The 21,901-nt window shown below is 39.0% G+C and overlaps 1 protein-coding gene across 2 annotated transcripts in view; it reads right to left on the bottom strand.

Annotated features, from left to right (window-relative positions):
* sema3bl (sema domain, immunoglobulin domain (Ig), short basic domain, secreted, (semaphorin) 3bl) overlaps window positions 1-21,901 on the bottom strand; it is a 59,446-nt gene that overhangs the window by 23,099 nt on the left and 14,446 nt on the right. For both annotated transcript variants that reach the window (XM_035656352.1, XM_035656351.1), the window contains exons 2-4: window positions 20,257-20,417; window positions 13,655-13,717; window positions 5,285-5,404 (exon numbers count right to left, since the gene is read on the bottom strand). In XM_035656352.1, the coding sequence (XP_035512245.1) occupies window positions 5,285-5,404; window positions 13,655-13,717; window positions 20,257-20,417 (344 nt within the window). The remainder of the gene's footprint in view (window positions 1-5,284; window positions 5,405-13,654; window positions 13,718-20,256; window positions 20,418-21,901) is intronic.

Consider the following 21,901-nt stretch of genomic DNA (forward strand, 5'->3'; position numbering starts at 1 on the left):
CAGTTTTGGTGTGTTTACTGTGTGTGTGTGTGTGTGTGTGTGTGTGTGTGTGTGTGTGTGTCTGTGTGTGTGCACGTGCGTGTCTGTGTTATCTCATTATGATCCAGAGGAATGGTGTGGCTTCCTATGCAGCTGATTAGACTGTCAGAGTCACTTTGGCCAAACTCTGCCAAGACAAATACACACAAGTGCTGCGATGCAGAAAGAGAGAGACATCCAGGCCACTTTGTACTCAGCTGTGCCAAACAAAATACATCCAGATCCCCGCTACAAAACCATTGAGACAAGTGACTACTGACACACATACATATACATATGTATCATTTAACAATCTCGACCCTAAATCTGCTGCCTTAAACAGAGACTATGTAAATAAAAAAAAAAGGAATAGACCATTTTTCCTAATTTTACATGTGAAAAGTTGGAATTAATTAACAATACAATTCAGGGCTTTATCTATGAGTCCACAAATTGGCAATTTTAAGTTGTCCATGGTTTATAGTTCACTGGATAAAAGTTAGCTACACATTAAAGGTCTCTTGTGTAACATTTTGGAGGGATTACTGACAGAGATGGAATATAATATTCATCGGTATGCTTTCATTAGTGTATATTCGCCTAAATATATATAAAGAATCGTTGTGTTTTCATTACCTTAGAATGAGCTGCTTTTATCTACAGAGGGAGCAGGTCTTCTTTGGGGGATGCCATTAAATTCTACACATTGGTCAAGTCTAGTAGTCTGGTTTTAAAAAATGTTAAATGTCTAAACCTCTACAGTTTGGACTCACTTCAAGCATCTTAAAGGCAACTTGGCCAACCAACAGACCTCATTTGAAATGCTGTTGTGCTTGGCCTTTTCCTCACTGTCCAGTGAAATAATGGATGGGCTTCCTCTCTCACCACTCAGTTCTCACTCTGGTGACAGCATGGGAAGCTCGAGCTTTCTTTGCTTTTCATTCTCCTCCATTACAAGAAAGTGAAAGACAGACAAGAAATGACAAAGATAAAAGAGAACGAGGGAGAGATGGAGCGAGACAGGACCAGGGCTGATTAAGAATTATGGTAATAATTACAGATATAAATTGCCAAGTAAGAAAACTAGAAATGGAGCAAAAATGACAACAAAAAAATCATCTACAGTTTGTAGGGGTTTGATCCAAAGGCAACATGCGTGGGAAAAATGAAAGAGTGATTTACAAGTAATTCATTTTTTATTTGGCTTTCAATCTTTTTGGTTCACTTTTTATCCACATTAATGCTACTGGCCCTGCTGAGGAGCTTTTTCCCCACTGGACTGTCCCATATGTAGCACTTACAATGGTTGTAATGGAAGTCTGCCATCGTACTGAGAGCAAGTGAGCTACTCAGCAAGTTTCTTTCTAAGTGCCAAAAAGCAGAACTCTGAAGTAAAAATGGGCTTTGACTGAAAAATGGAGCATCCGTACTGCTTTAGTCTACAATATGGTTTACTGAGGTCAGTTGTTGTTGGGTGCCTATAAATGTCTGCTTCCCAGTGTGTGTGTGTGTGTGTGTGAATCTATGTGTCTTTCTACACATTTGTTTCTATATATTTATACATATATGTTTGAATGTGCATGTCTTTCATCATGTTTGTGTGTGTTTCTCTGCATATTTATATGTTCAAGTTTGTGTCATTTGTTTTGTTTGATTGTGTGTGTGTGTGTGTGTGTGTGTGGTCGCCTGTATGTTGTCACCGTAATATGGTGGTTTATTATGACACTGCTCAGGCAGCTCTGTCAGTCACCATGAGGACTTCAGTTTGTTTGTGTGTGTGTGTGTGTGTGAGAGAGAGAGAGAAAAGAGTGAGGCAGAAACACACAGTCTCAAAGCACAGATCAGAGGTTCATATGTTTTAGGAATCAAGATGATTCCTTTCTCAAATATAAAACCGTTTTTGATGACAAAGAAATGGCGACACATTTGTTAAATAAACTATGACCACCATAAACCGTAAAGCAGATGAGATGATGCTTTCTGAGAAACTATGCTGTTGCCGAAATATGAAAACTACTGACGCTTCATTAGGTCATAAGTTTATGTCAATTGGTTGGTGTACTAGAATATTGCTAAATGCATTTCTTTGTTTTCATCTTTGGATGAAAACATGAAATATAGTGATGATTAGCTAACAGCACAGAACAATAACAGCTTGTCCAATGCTAATACTTTTTCAAAACATTGTTTGGCAGTAAGAGAGCCTATTTCTTCATTCACCACAGCTGATGTAAAATGAGCCTATTCCCGTTGTATTTCTTGCTACATTCATACGTTTTGAGTGAAATTTGTGTGACAGATGGAAACACAAGACAGAGACAGACAGAGAAAGGTGGCATAAGAAGGTAGAAAGAGTATGTGTATATCTGCCCCTCACTGAGATGAAACACCTAGAGGGTCAAAGATCATCCCACCCAGAGTCCAGTCCGAGGGCTCTCAGCCCGGTCCTCTCAAGAGGTCAGACAAACAAGACGGGTGTGTGTTCTCCACCAGTTAACGATTGGTTAAATAAATGAACAGACTCCCTGTGGTGTCGTCCATTTAGACAGACACTCTGACAAGCTGAAAGGACGTGCTTGTGGTGTGAGTGATGGTGGGACACACACACACACAAGTACACGTACACACTCAAGCAGGAGGACAACTGGTATCTTAACATCAGTCAGTCAGGACAGCTGAGGTGGTTTTAACACTCATACAGCTGACACAACCTGGAAGTCATTTCATACACACCTGGGCATGCATGCATACAAACACATGTCTCTATCATAAGCACATACACACATTCTCTTAAGTTATTACAAACTTTAGCTCATGGCTAAAATGTTAAACTGCACACGTCATTCTAGTCTTTTCCTCTTTTACCTGCAGACATTTGTGAATGAAATGCACCACAAGCGTCAAGTTAAAGGGTTAAACCATCACTATTTAACACTTGAACTTCCAAAACTATGCCTCATTTTATATTAGTCTGAATCAGTGCAGCACAACACAAATGGCACAGGGCTTGATTGGTTGCCAGCAATTGATTAGTTCAAGGGGTTTGCTAAAAAGTTCCTGGACAGCAACTGTGTTCTCAGCAGATCGGCGGATTCAAACAGGTGACCTACTTTTTATAACTGCTCAGTACCACCCATTATGTTTAGTTTTTGCTTTTATTGTTCTCAACCACACAAACCACTATATTCTGTTACTGGGCTCAAAGTTGTTCAGCACGAGCAGAGGAGGACGATTGCTGTTTTTCATGATGTGCAATAAAACCCAGAGTCCAAAATCCACACTGAGGTTGACAGATTGAGTGGGAGGCAGAAAACGGCATCAAGGAAAACACACACATTGTGACGAGCACCTAAATCCACAAGAAAATACAATTTCTTAAACGTACCTTCTGTGCTTTATATGTACACATATTCCAGCACACACACTTTTCCACTAAAAGGTTGGCACTCTCCCACCCCTCTGTCTCCTTTCCCTTTCTTAGCTCTTTGCCAATATCCAGCTTTCTTCATTCCTCATGCCCAGTTTGACCCCCTCCTGCTGGGAAAGGCAGGACTTCACACTTGGTTGCGATCTACCGTGAAACAGCAAACTACGAGTCTGTCTTAATAGCTCCATTCATTGATTCTTGTCTTTCAAATGGCTCCAAGTGCGGGACTCTGCAGAGGGTCCCACTGAGCTGAGTGGCTCTGTAGAGAGCCAGCCTGTGCGGTTGAAAAGATGTATAGAGGGCCCAACGCTGCAGCTGAGTAGCCCTACAGAAAGACTCATGGCAGAGCTGCCTGCTGGGGCTTAACCTTGAACCCCCGGGATTCTGAGCACAGAGCCAGTTGGAGCTGTGTTTTTCTAAAAAACATCTTGGCACCAACCATTTTCATTCCATTACCCTGTTTCCTCCACTGGCCTGCATGTAGGCCACCCATTGATTCCTTATCATCTCATATGTTCAATACAGTGGCATCCTGTCTCTATTGTAGTAATAACATTTTGTTATTCTTCATACTTTTAACCAGTTACCAACCATTCCTTGTAACATTCCTTTGTTACTTTATACAGACTTTTATCAACTTTGGATTAACTAAACATCAACTGAGTTAATACTTTAGTCTGCATTCATTTACTTAGTATCAGTTTATCTGGTGTAACAGTAACACTTTAAACATCACTGAGCAATATATATTTGATTTAAACCTATAACTAAATGTAATCTGGACCACAAATGTTTGTGGTGGCAGTCCAGCCCTGAAGATCAAGCATTTGCAAAACTTCTTTCTCTTTTTCACATAAAAGATTAAAATAAATGTGTGTTTTCTGGACTGCATATTTGCTGTGTAGTTCAGTCTCCCAGCTTTCACCAATCCCCCAATACACCATAAATCCATGCAGGCAGCTGTTTCCTACAAATGCAAGTTAACTGTGCACCTTATTTATCCAACACTGAAAGGCAGAAAGACAAAGTGAACGACTTGCTGGTGAACATAGGGGAGCGTTTAGCTTTTATCAGCTAAAGAGCCAGTGTAGGGCAAACCAGAGCTAAAATGAAAGTGAATATTTGATTTACTTTCTCGACATGAATGTTCCCCCATCTCCTGGATGTGTAAGTAAGCAGCTGTTTGTTAACATTAGCCAGTAGTATAGCAGTATTATATTTCTGTAAGATAATTTCTGAGTTATTCTTCCCCCTAGTGGTCAGAAATAGCATCATTAACTATCGCTTCAGTTTTATGAATAAATCAGTGTCTGTATCAACCTGCATTTGTTCACAAATTGTCCAGCATTATTTCTTACCATCTTTTATATCACACTGTCAGCTGAGATTTATATTTATTGTTGCCAAAGGCAGTTTATGACTGACAAACTAGAATAATACCACTGGAGAAGTTCATACTAAGGAGGGTCTCAGCAGGAAAACTGTCCAGTCCAGTCTTTGTAATGGCTACACAGTACATAAAAAGCAAATGTAATTTACAGTTTCCAAACTTTTCCTTTAGGAAATGGAAACAGCATCCAGTAAGCATAGAATAAAATATGTGTCCTACACATCTGTGACAGCAATATATATTACAGAGTTTTCCTCAAAAACACCAAATAATTGTTACTTTGCGCATATAGTTGCCCACACAAAGGAGTTACGTGTTTGTTTTTGTGGGTGTATATGTGTTTTTGTCTGTCAGTGGTATGCTTGTGTTTTTGTGTATGACTGATGTGCTGAGACTTTCCAAAACACTTTGTAGGCCACCACAGACCCCCCACCCTACACCCAGCTTACCTCTCCTCTGTGCCCCACATTGATGAATGCACACATGGGCTGGAAGGCCCCGGTGCCACATGCCAGGAGGTGGGTACGGTTGTAGGGCTTCAGGAGGCGAACAAAGTTGGCACACTCCGTCTGCAAAGAACAGATACATACACATAGATTAAAACCTTATATCTCAAAGAAATATGTTAAGAGGTATAGTATAATAATGTTGTATCAAATGTTTTGCTATGTCTATTTGAAGTTCAAGACTACCAGGGTGACCTTATGGTGTCCCTGTACTATTTTGTGAACAAAGATAAAGTACCATGTATAAGTTTCCATTTCACAAAAAGATTTTAAAAAATAAAAGTGCTGTTTATTAAATTTTCATGGTAAAGCAGGATACCTAAGTCTACCCAGGTACAGGATGTGTAAATTGAACTTGTTGCTCACGTTACACACACATACTGTACTGTACTGTACACACACACAAACACACAAACCAGGAAAGGGCCCTTAAATAAATCATATCACACACTCCAACAGTAATTGTCATCCAAAGGCAGATAAGATGATTTTCAGGGTATTGAAGAGAACCAAATTTACTTCTTAACAAGGCTTATTGATCCCACATGTTTGTAATGAGGGCCAAGAGGAAAAGAGCTTTATTAAATGAAATGTGATAGCTTCAGTGTCCCATATAGGACTCGTATCTTGGAGTTTTGGATTTTTGCCAAAGTTACATGCTGATGTTTTAGAACAAGTTTCATCACATTCGGGTCAAAGGAACTTTGTCAAGATTTGTAAAACATGAGAAATGCCTGGGTGCCAAAATGAAAATATGATTATGTGAAATGTTAGTTTTGAGTCATAAGGAATATGAAGACACCAACAATAACTTTGAAATTAACTTTGAGCTTTTAAAAAGAAAGAAAGAACGACAGAAACAAACTATTACTACTTAATTCATATCAGCAGAGATAGAAACAAAGACAAAGAGAAGAATTCAAGTGGACAATGTTAGAAGGCCAGGCACAGACATTCAAACACACATAAGAATGAGGACAAAAGAAGTGTTGACTGAGGAAATGAGCATTAAGAAGTTTCTGTACTACACAGAGGTCCAGAGGAAGCGGAGGGCACGAATACTTCCTTCTTCCTGTCTGTAACAACAGCAGCTGACAAAGCGGGTGTCAGCTGAGAAAGACAGACCAGGTGTCATTGTCTCAAGTTAGCAAGGTCAAACTCATAGGTGCCTAACAGGCATCTGGTGTGTCTCAGTTTAAAAAGTGTGTCTGCACTGTGTATTTATATCTAAATATCGAATGAGATGAGTTGAATGTAAGCCAAGTGTATTGCTGCACGTTTCTTTACCGTTTAAGCGTGTGTCTTTTCCTGACTTTGATGTGTGCATGCGTGCTTGTCTTTTTGTGTTTTTATAAGTGTATGTGTTGTGTGCAACAAATGAGTGTAATAAATCTGTCATTTTGGGTTTATGTGTGGCCGGCGTCCCTCTCAAAGTCACAGTCAGACACTCAAACATGGACCATTTCCTCTGAGTGCTTTGAGGCGCTGCAGACCTGATGTAAACCATGTCACTGCAGTACGAGACATAGTTTACATCATGATATTGCCCTTCCCTGCTGCCTCATGTCTCTACCCAAACAAAACCAGACTGGTAATAAGCTACACAAACACACATTTGTATTAAGAATGCTTTCAATCAATTTTTATTGATTATTATTATTGAATCTATACAAAAAAAGGAGCAACTGGGTTTCACACATTGTGTGTGTGACAAACCAGTGTAAAATTTATATTCAGCCTAGTGGAATCATCTACTGGAGGGGAAAAATTTAAAGGCTGGACTTAGATATATGAGGTCTAGGAGAGCCTACCAAGTGGACTAAGAATAAATAGAAATCTGTCACTCCTATGTTTCATTTCTACTACTCAGGGAGTTGCACTAGAGATCTCTGCGGCCGAGGAGAGCAAAGAGTGGAATGAAATGTTGAAAAGGGGAAATATGTTTCTGCTCTCCCACCCTGGGATTTGGGGTTTTACATATCTGTGTGGTCTCTCGGAGATTAAGTGGTAATAAAGGGAGTGGTGTTAAACAGAAAATGAAGTAGTTTGATTACTAAATCTGGTCCTTCTCACTGGGAGATTTCAGGGAGTTGTCTTAACATCTAGCCAGGGTTGAAAATTGAGACATTTAATCACTGCATAAACAGCAAAGGTCAGGGCTATTTTGTGGAAACAAAAGCTTGCAATGTTAATTTATTAACCTTTGATTATCAAGGGGAGTATGAATGACCACAAATCCCCTTTTCAGCAATAACAAGCTGCTCATTCACACAGTTTAAACTTTAAAACTGCCCACGAAAACCACAGTTTTGTGTCTTGGGGGTTAAAAAAGGTATGTATAGCATTTTAAACATCCAATTATTACTACATTGGCTCTGAGACATATAATTAATTAACATAAACAAATAAGAACATTGCCAAGACCTCTGGTAGCCTGACCTGGTCTTTACAATATGCAATACTAAGACTGATTTCCCATGGAGTTTGGGGATTTTGTAGCATGGTGCTATGCTTCTAAACAAAAATTTCATTTCAAAGTTCAATAGCAGTTGAAGGTGTAAACAGCAAAATCACTTCCCACATGTCCAAAAACAGTACAGTACTGCTGATTGAGGAACCATATCCAATACAGTGGATTAATTACAAGTTATTTGAAATGTAACTACTTACAGTAGTTATAACAGGTCTACAGACATCGTATGTTTTTCAGTCAAGTGAAAGAGAAAAACCTGCGCTGAAAAAGCAGAGAAGGTGACTCCAGAGATCAAGAGTGAAACAAATGTCTTCTTCGTGACAAAAATAAATAGGGTTTATGGCACAATGTGGTCTTTATTTTGAGAAATATGAGCAGTAAGAGTACCATGGGCCACAAATCATTTTAATCATGGTCTGATTTGTTTACGGTAAGTATAACACAGCTCCACAATGTGGCGATGATACATTAATGTTTAAATATGCTACACAAAGATGCATTCAAGAAATTTGCTCAAGGACCAGGAAAATGTGTCTCATGCTATTTCTTTTCCAAGTTTGTCCTGGGCGGGCTGAAAGCTCTGAACTTTCAACCTTTTTGGTACATTGATGAATGCATTTGATGGAATTTTTGTAGGGGTTTATTAAAATGTGTATTAATCAATTCATTGGGCTCAGAGGAAAAGAAACAATTCACCAACTAACTAGTAAAGTATATCGACTCTTTTACATTAGGCTAAATGCCAATGTATTTTTAGTTTTAATTCTGAAAAAAACTATTTTGCTCTGCATGCCTAGAATCAGCGTCATCAACAAGCTAGCATTACCCTTATGCTCAATTAAGCTTTAATTTGTATAGCGTGTATCAAACGCTAAAGGGGAATCAAGGAAGTTTGGGCCAACAATGAGCTGCTGCTTGGAGAATTTTACTTGATAGGAATTCACTTTTGTGGTCATAGACAGTTTATTAGCAATGTCCATGCGGCACAGTGGTAGAGCTAACATGGAGCTGACCCAGGCTGGGTGAGGCAAGTTTGGACATGGAGAGCAGTTTCCAGTATAAACAGCCAATGTTCAGTGGAGAGAAGTCAGATTCTGTAATACTAACAGGATAGGAGGACCAACACATTCATGTACACACACAAACACACACACACAAATATGCAAATGTACAAGACTACAGTGAACAGGACCTCATACACAAACACAATCACAGACACACACAAACATCATAAAAGCAGTTCAAAGCCGGACAGCTGGATGAACTGCCTTCTCCAAGTCTTTGGTCTCAGCAGCTATTTGATCCTCAAAGACACCAGTTTTCTCTGTACTCTTGATTGATTTCCAGACTGCACTGAAAACATTCAGTCATGGCAAGAGACTCTCGCCAAAGTGCGTGAGATGATTTTTCCGAAATATCTACCAGCTACTCCCACATTGCAACAAAATCAAATATTCATTTTAGGATAAAAAACCACAATCACCTACTTGACTTCCTGGCAGGCACAAAAGCTGCAACCAACATTTACCAACATTTTGGCAATGAAAAGAGTTGCAGACGGGCAGACACAGACCACACTTGTGTCCCTGGCCTCTGCAGCATCTTTTTCTCATTAATATTAAACAAAAAACAATAACGAGCCATAAAGAGAAGCTGCTGTATCGTCCAAAATCTGGAGCCCACATGTTTTACTGTTTAGTCCTGCATTATACTACAATTTAAACAGTTGTACTTACAGACTTAAGAGATTTACAGTTTTTTTAACTTGAAACATGATTTACTAATGCACAGGTCAATATGGAGAATGAGACTGCATACAGTACACTGGTCATATTTTAGTCCCATTAAAGACCCAGGAATAGTTATATTTATCTACCCTTCTTACGTAGAAAGTGTATGTTTTCAAATTTATTGTGACCTTTATTGATTTTCGAGAGATGATCAACTTCTAGTTTTGTGACTTATATACTATATATAATGCTTCCACTCCTGCCCTCTCTCTAAATCACACCTAGATTACTTTGTTTCCAGTCTATTTACCTGTGGTATTACTTTTCAAAGAGTCCAAATACCTAAATGACAGAACAGGTCCAAATCCATAAAATACTCATAAGAGTGTTGTCTAATCTCAGCCCTTTAAAATTGAGTTGTGGATAGGTTTAGGCAAGAATGTAGAGGGTAGCAAACTGTACAGCACAGTCTTCCTACACTTAGAAATGGGACTATAGACTAGAGACAAACTGGAGGTGATCACAGCTCTACTGATAAAGACAAACCATGGGGGAAGATTACTGACTCTATCAAGCTTGTCGTGAAAGAACAAAGCTCAGAACTGAGCGTACAAATCGATTGAGTTCACATAGAGTTGTACAGAATCCTGACTTGCATACACAATGTCTGACTCATTTTCACAAAGCTTAATAATCCACACACTCAACGTCCGACTTGCTATCTCTGTTCCCCGCTTTCTTAAAAAGTTTAATTCACGCTCAACATGCAAAAGTTGAACCCACTGGAAATGGAGGAAATAGCAGATTAGATAATCAATTGAGTTGTAAGCAGAAGATGCAGATAGATGAAGCAGAAAAAAACAGCCAGAGCAAAACACTGCATGCTTGGCTGAATTCACGGAGTGCCTCCCCTCAGCCTGTTATTTATTTGTCTGAGCTGTAATTAATGATGGTGGAGGTCATGAGGTTGTGACTCTGGGAGGAAACACTATCAGTAAAAACATGTTTAGGGTGGTAGACACTTGTCAGTAGAAGACTGTGGAGTGGCTTTCATTACAGAGATAAAAAACGACGTCTCCTTTCATTATCTATTTTTCACTCTTTCAATATCAAGCTATGTACATATCGAGGATGGTCTTGCAGTACAGTATATAGATTACAGTTGTAATTTTTTTTAGATATTCTCTTGAATTATTAAACCTGGATTTATTACAGCTAGCATCTTTGATTTCACCATCTTTCCTTAATTTGCCAAGAACTCTCTCTCTCTCTGTCTTTGTCTCTGTCTCAAATGTATTATTGTTATATGTCTTTCTCTCTATCACCAAACACACACAAAAGTGTGTCCAAAAAACAATTTGAAGACCTTTCACCTTTCAACCTCTTCAACTTTTTGTCAAACACAGTTATGTTTAACAGATGCTGTCAGCAAACATAGAAGATTGAATGTGTGTGAGCGTGTTTATGTGTCTGTGGGTGTCTTTTGCTTTGCAGATGCCACGGGATACAGCAGTAATCCATCTAATTTGACAATGAAAAACTCAGAAACAGAGAAACGTGAAGGAATGCAGAAAGATATCTGTGTAGTTTAACATGAGCAGGGAAACATCTCTATCTGTTACTCACCAAATCACAAACACACACACACATGTTCTTTATGACTCCTTTGGCACAAGTAGGTAGAGTTACGCACATTCTGTTTTTAAGACCTGTCCAATAATCCATTGTGACTCCTCTTCTCCACTATGGACAGTACAGTAGCACACACACACACACACCTAGCGCTGTATGAGCCTTGTGAGCAATGTGCAGAGGAAACACCTAATAAAACTGATATAAGACACCCAAGACACACCTGCCACTTCAAACACAGAGAACATATACATACAGCCACACACACACCTTCTAAACCATTCCAGATGGAGGTGGCTGTCAGACTTTTCTCCATGAGCAAAAAAAGGCAAAAACTTCATAGTACCTTTTACAACTCTTACAACTGGGTCTTCATTTTGTGTGTATGTGTGTAAACCAGTAATTAGTGCCTGTTTATGTATTCTGAGCACCACTAAAGCCACTGAGAGCTTCTTCCCCATATCTCAGTACATCAAAGAAACAATATTGCAGAACAGAATGTCTTCTAGCAAGTACAGCTTAGGTATAGAAATGTGATTAGTTTTGTATTTGGTTACGAACTAAGTAAAAATTTGATCTGATAATAATAGAACATGAAAGGTTTAGGGATCACAAAACTTATTACAAATAGGGTTCATCCCCAGAGGAACATGAATGTCTGTACAATATTCCATGGCAATCCATGCAGTAGTTGAGATATGTCAGTTTAAAAGTGGTGGACCAATCAACGGACTGACATTGCCATCCCCAGCTTCACCACTCGCAAGGCTATAACTCACTCCTGCAGACAGTAGCACTACCTTCTTTAACTTATCACATCTTTCCTTCCTGTTTGTGTTCATCATTATCTTCGTCATCTTCTCTTTTATCCTCCTCTTACAGTCTACATCTTTCTCTTTCATCTGATGTGGAGTTGCTTCTTCAACCTCCTCCAGGCTAACAAACAGAAAGCTGAGTCAGCTTGTAAGGAGGTAAACAACCCAAGGTGCTGACACATTCCAGGGCACTGGTTCCTTTGCATCACAGTGACTGCTTCAGATTCCCCCTCTTATCTTTTCTCGTGTTGTAAACATGGTTATAATTAGATGAACACTGTCCTCCCTTTTTGTTTTTCCTCATTTCTCTCATCATCTTCCCCTCTCATCCTGTATATAACCCTCCTACATTTTCCTCCCTATGTCTTTCTATTTTCATTAATTCAATCTCTTCCTTCCTCCCTCTGTATTTGGAGCACTCATTAAGAGATACAGTCCTGCCTCCCTTTCCCCCTTCACAGGGACAATAAAAGTTTCTCTTTCCATGCATCTCTCCGTCTTTGTCCTTTATCTTCATTAAGAAAGAATGGCCTTATTCATGGCAACTTTAAAAGTTCATTATGGTTATTAAATTATCTTGACTGTGCGGTTGTAGAATTCGTTAGAGTCATTAATAGTCTATAGTTTAGTGTACATTATATTTTGAGGTTGTGGGGGAACAGAGGGTACCAGTTGCTGCAGGGTAGGAAACTGAGGTGTCAGCAAAACACAGCATGGTACTAAACTGTCTGACTATGCCATTTACTGTACATTTAGTCTGCTATACTGCTAGAGGCACATTCAGCACTTCTCATTACAACATGTGCCATTTGGGGACTGCTGTTAAAAAGGGGGCCTTATGGTGCTGCAAGTGCATAAATATTTTGTATCCTGGGTCTCAAATGTCTTTCAATAAATTAGAACTGGAAGATACAGGAGAACCACCAAAGGAAGAGTAGAGTAGAGACTGATGTGACTACTGGATTCAGCTGGCAGCCAAAAGTCTCTGAAAGCCCAAACACCAACTTGACAAGCCAGGGTTTGGAGGACATAACCGCCTTGCTGGGAGCTGCTCCTCTGTTCTTCACTGGAACCTTTTTGGCATAAAGTATAGAGCTGCTCAACTGCGTAGGTCACAGCCACCTCATTTATGGAAAAAGCAGGGTCAGTTGGGTTCATTTTTGACCATATTATACTGTCAGAGTTACTGGAAACAGGAATGAATATCCAACTGCAGACACAAAGGCTCAGCGGGTAGAATGAAACGCTTAGAAGACAGGGCAGGCAAACAAATGCAAAAGTCAGCAAACAGACAGGACATTGGCAAGAGAGCTGGTTACAGGCAGGAAACATGTATTGATGTCAACAGCAGCAAAGTAACATACAGTAGACAATCTGAAATTAAACTGGCCTCTACTGTATATGCCATCTCTGGAGAATGGAAACTTGAGGACAGCTAGAGTTCAGGTGAAGCAGGGTATGGAAAGGTCTAGAAGAGACACACAGTGAGTGTTTCTCTGGGTTTATTTCGACTGAATACAAAGCAAGTTTTACAAACAGCAAGAGTGCAAACAAAATGAATGGGAAGACAGAAGTGGACACAAATCTAAATAGGAGGAATTAAAGCTAGGGTGGGTCTCTGAGAGTTGCAAAACTTAGCAGGAATGAGCTGTTAGTTGCTTACCTGTGGTTCCTTTCCCGTTTTAATGCAGTCCTCCCTGTTGCCAGGTAATGGCGGCCAGTAGATCTACGAAGGAAGACAAAGATGGAGAAACAGAGAAAGAAGAAATATGAGTGTGATGATTAATGACCTCATAACTTTGAAGAAATGCAAAAAAAACCCACCTTATTCAGCCATATTGCAAAATGTAATTGCTTTTTTTTAACTCACACAGGCTTTATGTGACTGTTAATGCAATCAAAACATAATAATCATCCCATGTGTCGTTAAATTTGAATTATTTTCCCTGCAAATTTAACTTTCAAGCAATTAGAAGCAAATTGAGTGGAACAGATCTTCTACATGTGATGAAACGAAGGCTTTGGAATAAAGAGCCAAATACTTTGGGAGTTCACTTTTGGCTTGTAAAGCTGAAACCTTGATTGAGATATGACAAGACACATTTATCATTCCAGTTATATACTGTAAAAAGTTTCTAACTTACCTCTAGTGGTATCTAGCCAAGCAGATCATTTAGATTTTATATGTCCAGATTTTTAGATAATATGTCTCTGATATTTGTGGTGCTCAATACACTTCATACAAAAATGACTTTATAGTGACCTTTCACCTCCACTGCTTTGGGCTATAGCCTGATATCTCAAAGATATCTACGTACCTCAAAACCTCAACAAATTTGAGAATGACAGCTAAAACCAACTTACATTTTTTTTAAATAGTTAATGTTTTTTGTCAAATGTACCCAAGCACCAGCCTGAATGGCTAGCAAATAAAGCCAACACGAAAGTAACAAGAACTGCAGTTTCTCAAACGGCCACTTGAAGCTGGCAACAGAAATGAGTCAAATTCTATAAGGCCCCATATTAAAATGCCCAAATTCACAGCAGACAGAGTTCACAGCCTGACACACTTATAGCTAAATTTCCCCATTCATGACAACCATACTGGGTGTGAATTTTGGCTTAAAGTTATGCATAATTAAGGGCATGGCTGCTTTGAATGACAGGTGGGTGCTGTCACAGGTGGCGGTTTTCAGAAACCAGGCTTTATTTAGCCCAACTCAACTCCACCCATGCTCCACATCTTTGCCCATTTTTGGATTAGCTGGGAGTCGGCAGAGTCAGGACTGCCAAGAGGGCAACAGCCAGTTGATACAGTCTCTGTTTTTACCACACCATACTGCCCATAAAGCCAGAAGAACAGGCTACATGCTTTTGCTACTGAGATATGTTACTCTTCCTCCATTTTGCTACCATACCACTTAACAATCTTAGGGGACTCTTTGGTGTAAATCCTCTGTTTTGTGCCTGGAAATAAAATTAAGTTTTTGGCTGCAATAACAAACAGGAAAGCTGTCTGCCAGACCCTCAGAGTATCCTAACAAGATCATCTGGGGCTTAAAAAAAAGACATATAAATAAATAAAATCTTAAATTTTCAAGTTCTCACAGTATAGATCCAAGATTGCTTGATTAGGAAAGCCCCAAAGTTCTCTCATTCTGCCAATTCAATAAGGAGAAGAGGCAAATCTCTGATAAGCATGAATTAAAATTTGTGGGGAATAGTTTTCACACAGCTTTCATCAAATGAAAAATGAAATAAGATTGCTACTGAAGAGGAAAGCCCAAGATTGATTCAGTATATACACAATGACGTGTATAATACTGTAGTTTCGTGCAGACTACCAGAGGGATTCTCTGAAACAATAAGTCTTTGTCTGGTACAGTAGGAAACTGGCTATGTTTTGGCTAACAGGGAGAATAGAAACCAGAGAGGAAAACAAATGGCTCTGACTTGCATTATATGTCTGATTATGTGTGTATGGAGAGCATGTGTGTGTGTCAAGGGACCACTGTGGTTGCTATAGGGATTTTTGAGAGCGTATGAATGGGAAGTAATAAAGTGATAGTAACAGAAGTAGGGAGATAATATAAATTAAGTTTAAAGGATGAGTGAGTGTTTCTGCCTCATGGGCTCAAAACTGAACCCTGATCTCTTCTTTTGCTCATCACATCCTGAATTTCCTGTATGAATAAAGGGTGTGACACCGGAGAGCCTGGAAATACTTAAACCACTCTAATATGTTGTACGTTTAAGAGCACAGAAAGTATAAATTGAGAGAATATTGAAGAAGTCTTCATGGTAGTGCAAACTGCCTATTGATTCACAGGAGGTATTTCATATTAACCCATGGTGTAAAAAAAGTCTTTTAAGAACCAACCCTGTGAATGTTCTTAGAAGTTTAAAGGAGATTTAAATATATTTTGAGGTTTTCACAGAATTTGAGGGATTTGTCGTATCTCCGGCTTTAGAGGTGTTTTTAGGCAGATTTTGCAACTTGAGTCTGGCTGTTTTTCCCTGTTGCTAGTTAGCCTGCTGCTGGCTGCAGCCTTATACTTATTGTGAGGAGATGACTAAAGAAAGCAAAACTATTCCTTTAAGTTACATCAGATTTTTAAGAGAACAACACAGTTGAATTGGGTTTCTAAGTATAAGTATTTTATCAGTGAATTTTTTCAGCATAAATGTTTCTGATGGACCGCTCCACCTTCACACCATCTGATTGGAGCCTGGCTTGCAATTGTGGGAATCCATTAGAAACAATCATTTATTTCATGCCTGACTGAAATGAATGAATAAATAAATTAGGGCCGGTCTAAAACTTGGCTTGAAATGGTATAGATCTTGGGACCTTTCTTTGGCATGTTGCTGGACTGATATAAATGTGTGCCTGTCGAAAGGCCTGGCTCACACACACACACACACACACAGGCATGCTATCAGGCTGCTTTAGGCCAGACTGACTGATACCGATATACTGTGAAATCAGGCCCTTCCTAAAACCTGGCTGGCAATGGTCTGAGTCAGTGTGCTGCAATATTCAATCCATCGTCCAAGAGTCCCACTCCGCACGCTTTAGGAAGTATGGCCGACCTCCATCCATGTCCCTCCCTCTGTTTAACTGTTTCTTGACACTCCATTAATGTGACTGCCTCTTCAGAGTTCAATTTTCTGTGTGTTTTATTTTTGATCTTTGAACTTGGAACATTGTTTATTTTAACAGCAAAAGAAAAATCTATTCAGAGCTGGAAACAAGTGAAGCCAAGCAGGATGGTCCGAAACACATGCTGTCCTTTAAACATCAAGCTGAATTCAATCGTAACTTTTATCTTTAAAACTAAACAGGACCTTTAAAAATGTCAGTAGCAACATTCGGAGTTCTCCAAAATCATGAAAAGATAGAAATCCTCAAACTACGTCTTTGTTCATGTTCCAGCTGCTAAACAATCTGCAATAGATCAAAACTCTCCAGTACACTTTACACTTTTCAGATCAGATTATACAAACTGAGGAAAGAGATTAAACAACTGCTGGAAATGTCATTGATCCATCTTGTTTCTTTTACAATGTGCATTTAAAATATATCAAATAAATGAATTACCTTTAAACTTTACATATTTGTTTGTGCAGTCAACTTGTAACTCTTACTTAGAAGCAGTGAAACATCTGGGACACAAGCTACTGTAAGTAACAACTTCATGTTGCTGCATGCTAATGTAAGCAGATGCTTTTCCATTTTGGTACCAGTCAGTTGTAATTAATGCATTGGTCTTCTTTGTCAGCTCAGTGTTGACAAAGCAACATTTGGCAGAAGCAAACAGTCTTAATCATGGGATGTGATAAGTTTATTTTGATGAAATCAGGATGTAACAAGGCTAGAAATGCATGATTTAAATACTGGACTAAAACATAATAAGAACCTTTGCACTCTTAAATGCTAAAACTAACTTAGAAAAACATTTAGTCCCTTGGGAGAAGGTTTACATTTCAACACAAATTCTGTTTTTTTTTTCAACACAACCCTTTTGTTATTGTGATGCCAACGAGATTACTCCAGAATTAAGCTTTACTAAGTAAAGTGGACCAGAAGCCATCTCCAAAATCACCAAGGAAGCAAAGCAACACAAAATACACTCTACATAACTGAACAATGTACAAAATAAACCTTGTCTGAACATGCTGAAACATATGACAGTCTTTGACAGGTGCCAACCACACATTCAGGCCAAAAAAACAAATACCAACCATACCTGTTTATGTTTTAGCAAGGATAAAGTGGAATATTTACTCCTTCCTATGAAACATTTACATGAACTAATTCAATATTTGTTTTAGCTTTTCCTGGGTAATTATCATTAAACAAATTGTTCCACTTCCCAGATTTGATTGGGAACTGGATCCAGTTTGGACAGAAACACATTGGGTGCACTGATTTAATGCCATCTGACTTGTGTTTAGAATTACACCTTACTGACATTTCCAATGTTAATATACTGTTGCTCAGAGTTATAGTGGAAAGGGTGGCAAACTAGGGTTTTATGCCAAAGACATGTTGTAAGCTCTGGTGGGCAGAGTTTGAGCTGGAAACTACAAGGGCTGACTCACAAAGTGTCAAACTTTAAATTTAAACCAACCCAAAATTTAAAGGAACAGTTTTGGGATATAGGCGTACACTTATTTATTTTCTTCCTGAAAGGGAAATGAGAAAAAGATTTCATCATGCTACGTTATCTTAGAACTGGAGCAGAGATGTGGTCAGCCTAGCTTAACATAAAGTGTGGAAGCAGTTGAAACAACTAGCTCTGTCCTGAGGTGTTGGTGGACATATTTTTTACCACGGGAGAGAGCCTGGCTAGCTGTTTCTGCCTGCTTCCAGCCATTATGCTAAGCTACGTTAATCGACTGTTGGCGCTAGTCTAGGCCCTTGAGCTTTCAACACTGATGCTGGTTGTCATAGCAGCAAGGATTTAACATCATGTTTTCTTGGAGTGATAAGTTCTTTTGAGAGGGCAAGCAGTTTGAATTCATTCCATTTTTCTTTTGTCTTTTTTCTTTTCTTTTCTTTACTCCTTCTTTGAGCGTTGGGTTTTGTATTTGGCAGATATGTGTCATCTTGTAAACCTTTGTTTAATTGAACTGGCATCACTGATATATTTCAAAACGGCTGGCTCTGGTAGAAGGATGGGCATTAAGCCTCAAACGGCTTGCAGCAAACTAGAGGATCAGCACCCTTCATGTGTGATCGTCAGCCAAGAGGAACCGCAAGCGGAGGTTGACAGAGTGATGAAGAGGAATTAAAGGGTGGATAAGGTGGGCAACATCTGGTTCTGTGTCTATGCAAAAACCCTGTTAACCCATTCACTGAGTTTCATCACAATCTCTTTGACCTATGTGTGAGCACAGGTACACACACACTCAAGCTACTGATATTAGCTAAGGAGCTGAAGCATACCAAGCTTTTTGGTTTTACAGTTATTTTGGGAACCAGTTTAATGGAGCATAGATTATACAGAAGAGTAAAATACGAAGAAATGTGCTGCATATTTTCCCAGAACTATTCTTCTACCGATACATACGCAGATGGAATGAAATCCTGTTTTAATTTAAATCTGTTCATTTCCCTGGTGTTGAGCCTTCCAATAAAAACTCATAAGACATAACTCAAATGTATAATAACTCCAGAACTCCACAAATCACAGCAAAACTTATACTTGTTTCTACTGTTCCACTGGATAAATTACATTAAATATGAATTCCATTCTAATATGAGATATACATTTTTCCATAATTGTAAACATACTGTGTCTGGTCTTCTTGCCTTAAACAAGATGTTCATCACACTGATGAAGTGCTTTATCACAGTGACGTAAACTGTGATTCTTCCAAAATGAATAAACTTTATTTAAACAGTTATATTTGGTTATAACAAAACCAAGCTTTAAATCTGAAATTATGATAATAGCATGAGGCATTATTTCTGCTCCTTCACTTGCTCTGTTAGTCCCACTCTAAGTGTTTGATGACTGTGGAAATCTGCAGCACAGTTAACCGATTTAATTCATCTCTGGCGAGCCAAAGAAACTGTAATTCTCACAGCACAACCTCTGTTTGCTGCAGATAATAGGTAGATGGAAAAACAAGGTTTGATTTGCTACAAGCGGCATTTTTATAGGTATTCCTGCACCAGAAAGGGAATGAGATTGTAGAAATGTTTTGGCAAAGCATGTAAGATACAAGAGCAAGAGGTGCAAACAAACCCAAATAGCACATCTTACTGCAGTTATTGCATTTATCCACACATTTTACAATGTATTCTATGCAGTGCAGTTATACTGTAAATGTTAATATTTCAGAATTGATCGGTCAGAAATAACAAATGCATACATTTTGATATTTAGATTTTCCTGAGAAATTAACTTTCTTTAAGATTCAATTAATATTTTTATCATGGTTTTTTGTTACAGTGTCAGTGATGATGCAATAGGAGTAACATAAAATAAAATGCCTGTCGAGGTTTGAGTCACAACTTTTATGGTTGATTTATGACAGAGAGTGCTTAAACAGATGTTCTGCAATGGGGGAATTCTGGAAAAATACAAAATCCTACGCCTATCTCTTAAAGTCATATATCACATTCTAAAGACTGAAACCCCCTTGCAGAGTCACTGCAAGTTAACTTAGAATGGAATGATACATTAAAATACATTAAAATACTTACATAACTCAACTTTAACTGATTGTATACTGTCTCAAAAAAACACTCACCTCTTTGGACTCGCTGCTGGTAGGTCCCAGCAGGAGAGAGTATAGGACATCTTTCCCTCCCAGGAAGAGACGGTCACGGTACTCATCCAGGAAGACGGCAGTAAGAGAGAGCTGGCCATGATGACCGCTGAAGATAGACGACCTGTTGGTGGACAGCAGGTCTGCAGAGAGAGAAGAGAAAAGGATGAGCAATGGCATTCAAAGGAATCACACAGGATATGAGAAAGAAAATCAGATAAAATAGGACATGATGAAATGGAGAGGAATGTAAGGAAGATAATGATGCGGGGAGGGGAAAAAAGAGATAAATGAGTTTAATTTCACAGCACTTTTCACAGAACTTAAAGAAATTCCCTTCAAGCAACAAAGCATGAAATCCCAGCAGGAGGATATAATCATAAATACAAGATTAAACAAGTAAAACTAAACTGCTCATAGCGAAAAAGAAGAAAAAGAAAAATACAGACAGATGAAAGACAAAACAACAAATATCTATAAAAGCCATATGATTATGGAGAATTACTCTGATTTGTTTTGTTTGTGTTCACAAATAGGGTTATGATCAAAGCTTCCAGCTGTTTATAGTTGCTGTGTGTGAGAATATTTCTGCATTTTGTGCCAAGAACTGAGAGCTAATCAGCCTCGCTTGTTGCAGCTGCTTGTTGTCCCCTCTCCACAACCAGCCACCTAATGATGTTTTCAGATTACAATTGGCCAGGTGAGATTGAAGCCCTTTGTATTCATGGAATACGTAACATTGCTAGCTTCATCTGTCTGTTAAAGTGATAGCGTCTTGTCATTCAGACGTGGTGATATCTATGTTCATGTTCCTTACAGCTTCAGACATGACCTGGAATGAACTGCATTATTGACATTTGACACCTGGTGCATGTGAGGGAGCAGAGAAAGAAATATTCATATAACATATATTATATAATTCTACATTTTGAATTTTCTTTTTAGTTCTCCTGTGGGAATCCAGATGTAACATCAGTTTGTTCCACTATATTTGTCTCCAACCCTGCTCCTCTCAACACATCATTCCTGCACATTAAAGGATGTTCCCTGGAAAGGCGTACAGTACCAACCACAACAGGAAGCGTAAAAAGTTAACTGGTTTTTATTTATCTGTCATAGAATGTAGCCGTAATGTAAAAAAGTCAACATGTCTCATCACAATAACTACTGTATTTGAATCCGGTGGTGCTAAACAAGTTGAAAACCACTACTGTTAAGTGTGTGAGGTGCATGACCTTATGCAAGCACACACACAGACGATACACACCGCCATATAAGTAAACATGTATCAGTGGGAGAGCAGGAGTCCGTCTGTACACACCAGCCTGCACCTGGCTCTCCTCTCTGATCTGGCAGCAGCTTCAAAGTCAAAAGGTTGATGCAACGACACTGCAGGAGTGGTAGGAGACTGGGTTGAATTGAAGTTCAGCTATACGTGGGGTGTCTCACACACACACACACATACCAGTAAAGGAGCAACAGCAACCTCACTGCTTCTCGACCTCTCAGCCTCCCGCAGATTCAAAATCTTCCACTTTCTCACACAAACACCTCTTACATCTGCCTCTCCTACCCTACCGTCACCTTTCTCTGCCTTTACTCCTTCTCTCATCACTTCTCTCCTCGG

Source organism: Morone saxatilis, unplaced genomic scaffold (assembly GCF_004916995.1).
Source record: "Morone saxatilis isolate NCDOM2014 unplaced genomic scaffold, NCSU_SB_2.0 Contig15, whole genome shotgun sequence".
NCBI lineage: Eukaryota > Metazoa > Chordata > Actinopteri > Moronidae > Morone > Morone saxatilis.